Genomic DNA, 10,631 nt, shown 5'->3' with positions numbered 1-10,631 from the left:
TCTAAGCCAAAGATAACAGATGACAAAATTCCCCCCTGTGGCTTTTTCCAAAATCTCTCTCTAATGCTGAATAAAACTATGATTTGGATGACCGGGAACTTTTTGGAGTCAAACATGCTCTGGAAGAGAGGAGAAATTCGCTTGAGGGGGCTAAAGAACAGTTTCCCATCTGGACTGATTACGTAGAAGAATGGAATATCTGAAGTAAGGCAAAAGACTCAATGTCAGATGGGTAAGGTAGGCTATTTTCTTTGTTCAATTTAATATTACCCCTATCTTACAGACCTGGGGTCAAGCACATTTAAACCTGATGCCTGTCACGCATTTATAAGACATCCATTTCAGCAGTATGTGGTGCAGACGAATTTATCTTGCCATCGTTACATACGACTGTTATGACCATACTGGACCTTGAAAAGGAAGTGATGGACATCAGGGATGAACTTGTTCCCTGTTCCTGGCCTCTCTATGTGCCTAATGAGGTGGCATCTAAGGTACTCACCTTTTTACATAAGCCTAGGTTTTTATATCATACTGGAATTTATAAGACCTTCCAGGTAGTACAGTCCCAGCTCTGGAGGCACCCCCTCCTCAAGAATGTCAAAAATTCTTGTTTCAGCTTGTCACCAATGCAACCAAGCCATTTTCTCTCTTCCACCCTCCAAGATTGGTTTAAAAATGTTTACAGATTCTCCTAAATGGTTCATTGGTTCCATTCAAGAAGCTATCTATCTAGACTCTGGCTCGCAAGCTTTTCAACCTCCATGGTCTCCCTTCTGACATTGTCTGTGGCATAGGTCCTCAGTCCACTGCATATAGAAATAAGCTTATGTCAATCATCTGGTTTTCAACCAAACACATGAAAAGACCGAAAAGGCAAAACCAGAGGTTGAGACAAAGCTACCTACCTTATGTGAGTCTGATCCTGCAAAATGGTCACACAACTTACCTCGTGGGGAAGATGCCATAAATTCTCGCCCTTTTAGCACCACTGGCCTATCACCTTTCAACTCTGTTCACCATCCAAGAGAGAGACGCTAAGGTCCCCTCAGCCTTTGCAACTGCCCTGAGTTGCCAAAAGAGTCTCATTCCTAACTCATCACATATTGATGCATGACCAAGTCCCCTGCGCTTCCGATACGTACGCGACGGTGATACCCCTCACATCAATAACTGGCGCTTGGGGCTCATGACAGGCTGTAGCATGCTGCTGAAGATTCTCAGTCATCCATGTCATAGTCATTTAAAAAAAAATTAAAAACCATCCACTGGACTTTGTTTCCACGTTTGAAGACCCATAGAAAGGTGTCTGGTGTTGCAGGCTAACAAAGAACCCAAAAAGACCCCCATTCCAAAGGGGTGGACCCGTTCGTCCGGTTCAATTTGCAAGTTTTCTAAACAAACACAAGGCTTTTTTTTTTGGTCCACTCTACAAAGCCTTGAACTCAACGCTATTTCTGAAATTTTTAATTGAAAAAGCTTCCTGGATGGGAAGCAAAATGTCTTCAAACTTGGGACAAAGACCGGTGGATTGTTTTTTTTTTACTTTTTTTGGAATGGAAGGCTGTAGCAAAAACTTCCAAATATTTTTCCACGAGCTATGAATTAAAAACTTACCACTAACCCATCACATTCATGTTACAATACACTCCTAAAGCTGCCAAAGTAACACTGTAGGCTAAAATTCCTGTTTTTATTTTTGTCATGGGTCAATGTCAACCTGTCCTTTACTCTGTGTGTGTCAGTGTGTGAGGCGCAGGGTAAATAACTTTGGTAAATGACTTTGACCAAGCGTCAATATGATAACAAGTTGGGACTGAGAATGTGTTGAAGTTAGGCAATGACTCACATCCTCTCCACAACACACTGGTCCAGCAGACGAGCTCCTTCGATAGGAGACTCCTCCTACCCAGATGCACCACAGAGCACCACCCTGTGGCCATGCATCAATCTCTACAACGCCTCCCTCAAGTGATTCTGCCCCCACCCCCCGTAACTGACATTTAGGCACTATTTTTGCACCCCACGTATCACTTTACTTGGATTTATCACTTTACTTGGACTTTTCACTTTATTTGGATTTAGTTTTTACATATGCATAGATATATACGTACAGATATATATACAGAAGAGCTATATGTGTATATATTTTATCTCTTTTTATTCTTATTTTTATCTTTATTATATTGTATAGTTGGATGTGTGTATATATCATGTAAAACTGTAACTGGAGCGTGCATTATTAAAGCATTTCTGATTCTGATTCTGAAGATGCCAACGTGTTTGGAGAAAAGTCAAAGAATCCAGGCACAGAATGTCTGAGGTGTAGGCAAGAACTGCTAATCATTGACGCATACCTGTGTCCAACTGCCAAATGCCAGAAAGTCTGCCTACTACATATATGTAAAATCTAAATCCCTTTATTGTCCCACAATGGATCCTCTGCATTTTAACTTGTTTCCTTTGGGGAGCAGTGGGCTGCCATTGTGTGGTGCCTGGGGAGCAGTGTGGGGTTAAGGGTCTTGCTCATAAACCTGGGTACTTGCAACCTTCTCAGAGCACAAGCGCACTGCTCTAACCAATATGCCAACATCCTCCATGTATATCAGCTAGCGCTTAAAGAATCATCAGTTGGCACATCGGTTCTGATGTCCTTTCCCATTTCCAGATGCTGAACCGAGTGGCTGCCTGTCTTCAGCTGCCCCAATCAATGGGCATCTATCCCTTGTTCCATGATTTCAACTGGTCAAGCCCTGTGTCTTCCCTCATTTAGATGGCATGCAGTTATCTAGAGGATTTATCTTTGATAAAACTTTTAAATGTTCACATTTGTGCCTGGTTAAATTCTTGGGTCCTCAGCCATTCTGCCCATTACACAAGGAGACAATTAGAGGGTTTATTGACATGAATAACAGTGATATAAATATGTTTGTTGCTTAGATGAATGCAGAAAACATAGAGATGAGCATTGGTGATAATGATGTTATGTGCAGTTTTATGAAAATGGAGATGTCCTCCCCCCTCGGGGCCTGGACACTGGGGGCAGACCTGGAGGATAAAGGAGCTGAACTGAGTAGGAGAGACCAGGACGGTGAAGTCTGTGGCTGAAACTTAACTCAGATGAAGTAGCTTATTAAGGAGGGATTGGATGTTATTGGATGTTGAGGAGGTTTGGAGAGCAGAAGAAGTTTGTCAGGAGTGGATCCGGATGAATGTGGCAGTTTGGATTAGCTGGTAAGACTTGGCAGAGTCTTCCAGACTTCCTAGGCGCCATTTCAGTATAGTATGTGTAAGAGTTTAATTCCATATGAGGACATGGAAGTTAACTCGGATTAAAAGAAGACTTTTACATACACCCACAGGTGTTTTTATCTTCATAGGTGATTACAGATAAACATTTATACAGATAAACCTTGTAGTTAACTTAAGCAACCACAAAATACATCATGGATAAAACTGTGTTTTTATGCAATATCTCATGAATTGGCTGCCAGTACCTGTGAAGCTGTTTTCAGTTGGGTTCTTTATCGCTCACTCTGCAGCTCTAGCACAAGGATATTATTTTATATTCTCTTTTACCCACTCCTCTGTTTTATCACCTTCTCTCCCTGTTCATATTTTTGCCTGATCTTTTGTCGATTTTTTTTTTCTTTTTGTTTCCGTCTCTGTGCACGTTGCATTTGAAATAATCCTGAAATAAAATTCCAATAAAGTCTATTGCATACAGATTAATACCAAGGGTTCATTATACCAAACTGATTAATGCTCCATATGAAATAAAATATGTTGGTCTTCTTTTTGGCACTAAGAAAATTCTGTTTCCATACTGTCATATACACACAAAAAGACTTCCTGTTCCAAAGTGACTTACTTCTTTTTGGAAGTAAGAATNGTGAGAGGAAGGTTGTAGGTGCCACCAGAAGGCATTTAATTTTACTGAGACGTCGGTAATCTAGAGTGGGACCCCCCCCCCAGTTATCCAGGTTGGCACCAGAGGATTGGTGTGTATCGGGCAGAGTTAAATTACCTGCAGATAACGGGAAAGGTTTTGCAGTTCTATGGTAGTAGAACAAAAGGCAAGGTTCCCGGGGAATTGTCAACTGCCCAAGGAGAAATTTTTGATCAAATGCTAACAGCTTTTAAGATAATTAGTAATCTAACAAAAACTTCCAACTTTTTTTCTGCATTTTTTATTTTATTTTATTTATATTTTTTTATTATTTTTTTTTTCCTACTTGCTTTGATTCTGTTTTATCTTCCTGTATTTTAATCATGTAAAACACTTTGCATTGTCTTTGTACTGAATTGTGCTATACAAATAAATTTGCCTTGCCTTGCCTTGCCTTGCCTTTTGGCACTAAGAAAATTCTGTTTCCATACTGTCATATACACACAAAAAGACTTCCTGTTCCAAAGTGACTTACTTCTTTTTGGAAGTAAGAATAGTGCAGCAAGAGTTCAAGTAAAATGAGAAAATCATTGTTTTTTTCCAACTGTGGCTTCTCCTCGTTGAAACCCTTTAAAATCCAGAATGGAATTGAAAAAAGAGAAAATTCTCCACCAAATGTTTATAGTTTGCCCTGCGACAGAGTGCTGACCTGTACCAGGCTGCTCCTGCCCCAAAACTGCATGAGTTTCAGTGTATTCTCATTATTAGTTCGTATGAAATCATACGAAAAGTTATGCACCGCAATTTTGTACGTTTTAGACGTTTTTTTGTCGCATTTCGTCGCATTTTTACGTCTTGCCTCGAGACAAGATATCCTTGCGCATGCGCATCTTACGCACCATTAAATAACATAGAATTTAACATACAATTAACCCTAACCCAAAGATACAAAACAGCAAGCAACGTAGTTAGAGACCTGAAGAAGTGATTATTGCACTGTTTTTCCCAGTTTTACGTCCGTCCACGGATCTGCTTTTTTCGTCTGTCTGCCTGCGCATGCGCACTGATCTGTATTTTCGAGTAAAAACGTCCAAAACATACGAAATACTGTGCATAACTTTTCGTACGATTTCATACGAACTGATAATGAGCCCACAATGACTAGAAGAGTAGTGAATGGATTGGTTATATAAAAATTAATGATAGTCAAGTTCCATCATCTATCAGAGATCAGATTTTTTCATATTTTCCGTCAAAAAAAGTAGTCTGAAATCGCAGGTTTGAAGCTGGTAGAATGGAAGGCAGATCTTTTAATTGTCCAGCTACTCTTCTGTGTAACGAGCGTCTGCTTACTGTACATGAGGCAGACACCCTCTCTTTTAAAGAACTATATTCTAAGTATCTCTTTTGTACAAAGTGTACAGTTAGATTTACTTTGGTTATCCTGTGTCACCTTTGTAGTTAAACTGTTATAGGCTTATGCTGCTGGAGGACATAACGACCACCTTCTCTCACTCTGGAAGTGTCTGTTCTTACTCTCCAATTATGCATTATCTGTTTTTATCGCCAGCCTTTATTTTGTGTTCACTTTATAAGCACCTTAGTCTCTTAATAGAAGGTACACCCTGCCTGACAATCTGTTCAGATATGACACCTTCCTAGGGTTGGAGCATTGTTGGAGCTTTTACTGCCGAAAGATTCGTTCTGTATGTAACTGATGAAACTACTGATACAACTAACTGTCAGGTATTATGTTTTTCATGGCCCAGAAAAATATATCTAGATGTGTTTCTTTTTTCTTTGCTTTCTATTTTAAATAGAAAGTTCTCCTACAGCCACCTACTTTGGCACTGTTTGTGTGCTTGCTCTGTTTTTCTCTAACCTCCAATGGGTTTCAGCAACTGGTCAGTGCCTGGTCATTGTTACTCCATAAAATGTATATGAGGGACTGCTGCAAGGTTAAAGCAAGGAAAATGTTATTATTTGCTCAGTGCTCCCTGAATGCATGTTTGGGGGAGCAATGGCTACAGGGTCTGAGACTCAATAAGAGGAAAAGAGAGAGAGATCTTGCCTTACACAACTAAGGAAAAATACACAAAAAGACTGAAAATACCCTTAATATTCCTACATAGGTAGTTTGCTAACTTGAAGCAACTGTCACAATAAGTCACCTTCTGATGGAGAAAAGCGTCTTTCAACATTTCAACCAAGTTCCTAAGAGGGTAGGTGGTTTAAAACCGTAAACTGAAAGCAAAAAGACCCACAACAAGATCTGGTGATGCAGCCTCTGAGGTTTAAGATTCCACTTTTTGGCTCATTGTAAACACTGAAGAACTGAACATCTGAACTTTAAGACCATAACTAAAGCTGAACCAAGAACAAAGGAAACTATTGTGTCTTTTTGGCACTTTGGTGGTGATAGAACGTCTCTAGCTGTTAGCTTAGAAGAGGAAGGATGAAGCATGTGCTGAAAGCACGCTATAGCTTTAAGAATAGCAGTGACTCTGGGATGATGTGGAGCCACTTGTCTTCCTCCGGCACATGAACATTAAATATGTGAAGGACAAAAAGGATTGAAGTGAGTATCAGAAAATCCTGGAAGGACAAGTCGCATCACCGGTCTGGAAGCTGTAGTTTGAGCATCATGGGACTTTCCAACAAAGGTAATGATACCGAGCTTAACTCAAACTCCAGAAGTAGATTAACTGGAGGCCTTTTGCCGGAAGCTGCCATAAATCCCATATGCATCACAATATAATAGCAGCAGGATGTTGTACTAAGTCCCAAGATGCTTGCTTTTTGTTAAAGGGGCTGAATCCTTTTGAGAATACAATAGTGGTTAAAAGTGGTGTTTTGTTTTATATTTCGATCATCCTTGTAATTTAAGCTGGTTTGAGCTTTTTAAACTATTCCTGTTGAAGTTATTGCAAACTATTTTGTGACTTTTATTCATTGCTTTAGATGCATTGAACTCTGCTTTTTAATGATTAATAGTATAGCAGCAGTAAGATGACTAAACAATAGAATTTTTATATTTATTTCCCAAAATATTTAAGATGCACGTTTCTCCTAAAAGAGTTTTCAATGACCCACTTAAGATAACTGGTCTCCCTACTTCAATTTGTTTGATTTCTTTCTGCTGATAATGTGATTTTCTAGTCAGTAGGTTCCTTTCTTTGCTTTGGGTCTGCAGTCGGCTGTCAGCCCACCATAAAAATCAAACAGCAGGAATCAAACTGATAAATGGTTGAATGGAAATTTTTTGTGTTTTTATATGAAGTTCAGTTTGCAACTTTACACAGTTTTGATCAAATCTTTCAGGTAAATTTGACGCCACAGACATGAAAACACTGAAGTGTAATCAAATTAAATAAGGAATAAGGGGAAGCAATTGTCTTTCTCGCCATACTCTGCTTGATTAAACCTTACGGATGAATCCTTTTAAAAGCCTGATAATGTAACATATTTGGTGCTTTGGAAAATGAGAGAAAATAACTCCAAATATTATTGAATAATCCTCTATGAATGTAATGATAACATGTGTTTGAATTTTCCATGTGGAAAACATCCAGTTTTCATAACAGTGATTACAAGACTCATTATAATGACAGAAGCTAAATGCATGAAGAGGAGAAGGATCTTCATTTCAACTAAATGTCTTTGTGATATTGGAGCTAATAAAAAAGAAATGGAAAAAAATTAACAATAAAGAGGGATTTTTAAAGATGAGAGTGAGGATAGCCCAGGTTTTAACAGGTTTGACATCAATATAAATCATTTATTATAATAATTTAACATTTAATTTAACTCTTTTCAAAAAGCATCTAAACATCTTTTTATTTGAATGTTTTATTCTATTATATTAACCTAAATTCTGTATTTTAAACAAGTCATGAAGACTTATAGCTGTTTTTATTTCTTTTTCTATTTATATTTTTCACTGTAAAATTCTTACTGTTGTGTTTTTATGTAGATAATTTTAAGGGACAACAGATGAAAATTAGCCTTTTGGTTCATTGTGGTGATTTTGCAGGAATGCTTATTGATGTAGACTCTCGCTGTCAAATAAATAAATAAATCTAAACATTAGCAGAGCAGGTTATTTAACCATAATGAACCTTTGCACTGCTGCAAAATGTGATTTTCCCCACTTATAGATGACAAAATGTTCTGAATCTGATTGATCATTATTACTGGCTTAAAAATCAGTCCAGAAAACAAACATTTTTATAAGGATGTTTTTCAACAATTTTTTATTATTTTTATATCTTGTATTTTTTTTTTTTTTTTTTTTTCATCTGCACTGTGCGCATGCTCTTTTCCCTAAACGATATAGGAATACAACATAAAACAAATATCCTCGTCATAGTCTACGTCAAAATAAACAACTAAAATGACAGTCAGAGTGTGTAGAAAATGAGAGACCAACCTACTAAATCGGCATAAATAGGCAGTTTCATGTTGTTGGAACTTTCATTAATTGCTACGTCATCATCTTCATAATAATCATAAATCATAGCCATAACAACAAGAACATTGACGTGAGAATTACAGTAAAAAGTGCACCATCGTAATATTTAACTTAAAAACTATACAGCTGCCAAAGATGAAACTTTTAATGTTAAAATTCTAACAATATAGAAATGTTTCACGATACTTGTTCCACAAAAAAAGGAAGCTACCCTTTAATCTTTTTCTGTCTTGTTGAGGAGGGGGCGCTGGAGGGGTTCAGTTTGGAGGATAAGTGCCATCCTGTTTGTTTTACTGCTGTTTTTCCTGTGGTTTTGACATTTAACAGACCTTCGGTCCTTCCAAATCACCGCCCTCCCTCTTCTGAAGACTCATCTGATGAATCGGGGAGAGAGGTGGCAGTGCACAGGTCTGCCCATCCAGGTTAACCCCCTCAGAGCTCTCTGCCTCTCTCTTTACATTTGTTTGTGTGTTTTCTCACAGCAGTCCTCGCTGACGGGGCCCTGTGAGCCCGCCGTAACCGCGGCCGCCACCGCGCTCGCCCCCCCGCCTCCTTCGCCGCTTCCTCCGCCGCTCCCGGCGCCGGCCTCACGCAGTTCCTTCTCCCTCCTCTCTCGCTCCACCGCCTCCTGTTCGCTCTTGCTGCTGGGGAACTTGTCCTTGTTGTTCTCCTTTTTCCATTTCATCCTGCGGTTCTGGAACCAGATCTTCACCTGGCGCTCTGTTAGCGCCAAGGCGTGCGACACTTCGATGCGCCGCTTTCTGGTTAGATAGGGATTGAAGAGGAACTCTTTCTCCAGCTCCAGGGTCTGGTAGCGGCTGTAGGTCTGCCGGCCTCGCCTTCTGCCAGCAGCTACTGGGTTTGGACACACAAGCACAAACATATGGAGAAAAAATCAATAGCAATAAAAACCTGGAATCATTTCAATCTTCATTAAACAATATCACCGCCTGTGGTTTAATTCATGATCGCCTTTCACAGAACATTTCTGGGTGAGATTGAGATGATATTGGGTGAAGAGGCACTCATGAGTTCAATAAGTATGATTTTAATCCAACTAGAAAACTTGAAACGAACTGGAAGTAGATCCGCAGACGCTCACTGTCGTTTATTTGGCAATTTATCACTAACTGCAACAAAGAAACGAATGTCTGCAGCTTCGTCTGTCAAAATAGTATTAGGCAAGTCTATCCAAGGGTGTGGGGTTTGTTTTCTTTTTTTCTTCAGTCTAAAAAATGTGCATAAGCTCCCACACACACGCACCTGGGCATGCAGACAGGATGACGCCTAAAAGAGGAAAGTAAGTGAAGACATCTTCTAATGATCCGTGTTCAATAAAAACCGATCAAAGAATAAAAATGAGGATTGGAATTTTTAATTTTGCACATTTCAAAACCACCACGAGCCCATTTAATAATTAACTATACTGCTAATTGATAAAAGGATTGTGTAATATTTATTTTCGTATCTGGATTACCTGGGCCATGAAACAGCGGGGTGTTAAATGCGCTGCCTTACAGAGAAAAACAATTTAAATTTAAATTAAAAACACGAGTTTGTTCACTTCTATGTTTTAAAAACGGCGTAAAAGTCGTTGATGATTCATGGTTTGTCAAATAAAAAGCAAAAGTCGCAGCATCCAAGTGTCTTAGGAAAAAAAAAGACCTATATTTCCACTATATTTATTAGTGGAAAACATTGAGAGTAAAGGGACTATAGTTTTTAAACCTGTTTGCAAAAAGCAAAGCCAGAAATGCGCTTTTTGATGTAAACCTGGAGCTGGAGGATGTGCTCTTAGCGCTGCATCAGATCCAAGTTATGGTTCAAATGCAAAGGATGTCCTACACCAGTAATCGATCGATTATTTGATCCAGTTTTTCATCCACAATGTTTTATGTTTCTACAGCACATCTGTCTGAAGGCAGAGGAGAGCTTTTGGTTGCAGAAGGAAAATAAAGGTGGCTTTGTGAACGTGCGCGGACTTGTAGCAGATGTAAATGTTCTGCCTGTGGTCGATGAAACGGAGCGGGTTCGGTTTTAATGGAAAAGAAAACAAATCACCGCTTTTCTGTTACATGCAATTACAGAAAGAGAAAATGTTTTATATTTTTTAACACCATTATAAATGGCTTTTAAGAAGAAATATTCAACTTTTATGTCAGAAAATGTGTTGCTTTGCCATAAAGAAGTTTTTTTTAAATATATTTTACTAGTTTAATAAACGTTAAAAAATGTATAGAGTCGGCTCTTAAAGAGACCTGAGCATTAAGA

General features: G+C 38.8%; 1 protein-coding gene across 2 annotated transcripts in view; it reads right to left on the bottom strand.

Annotated features, from left to right (window-relative positions):
• Positions 1 to 8,652: 8,652 nt before the first annotated feature.
• The window catches only part of LOC107093230 (homeobox protein Hox-B8a), a 4,416-nt gene continuing 2,437 nt past the window's right edge, over positions 8,653 to 10,631 (bottom strand). The window contains exon 2 of one of the 2 annotated variants that reach the window (XM_015388150.1): positions 8,653 to 9,215. In XM_015388150.1, the coding sequence (XP_015243636.1) occupies positions 8,815 to 9,215 (401 nt within the window). In that variant the 3' untranslated portion in view covers positions 8,653 to 8,814. The remainder of the gene's footprint in view (positions 9,216 to 10,631) is intronic. The other variant, XM_015388151.1, reaches the window with a different exon arrangement.

Source organism: Cyprinodon variegatus, unplaced genomic scaffold, assembly GCF_000732505.1.
Source record: "Cyprinodon variegatus isolate N-32 unplaced genomic scaffold, C_variegatus-1.0 Scaffold415, whole genome shotgun sequence".
In the NCBI taxonomy this organism is placed as follows: domain Eukaryota; kingdom Metazoa; phylum Chordata; class Actinopteri; order Cyprinodontiformes; family Cyprinodontidae; genus Cyprinodon; species Cyprinodon variegatus.
The sequence above is the reverse complement of the archived record's forward strand: the minus strand, read 5'-3'. Positions and strand labels throughout refer to the sequence as shown.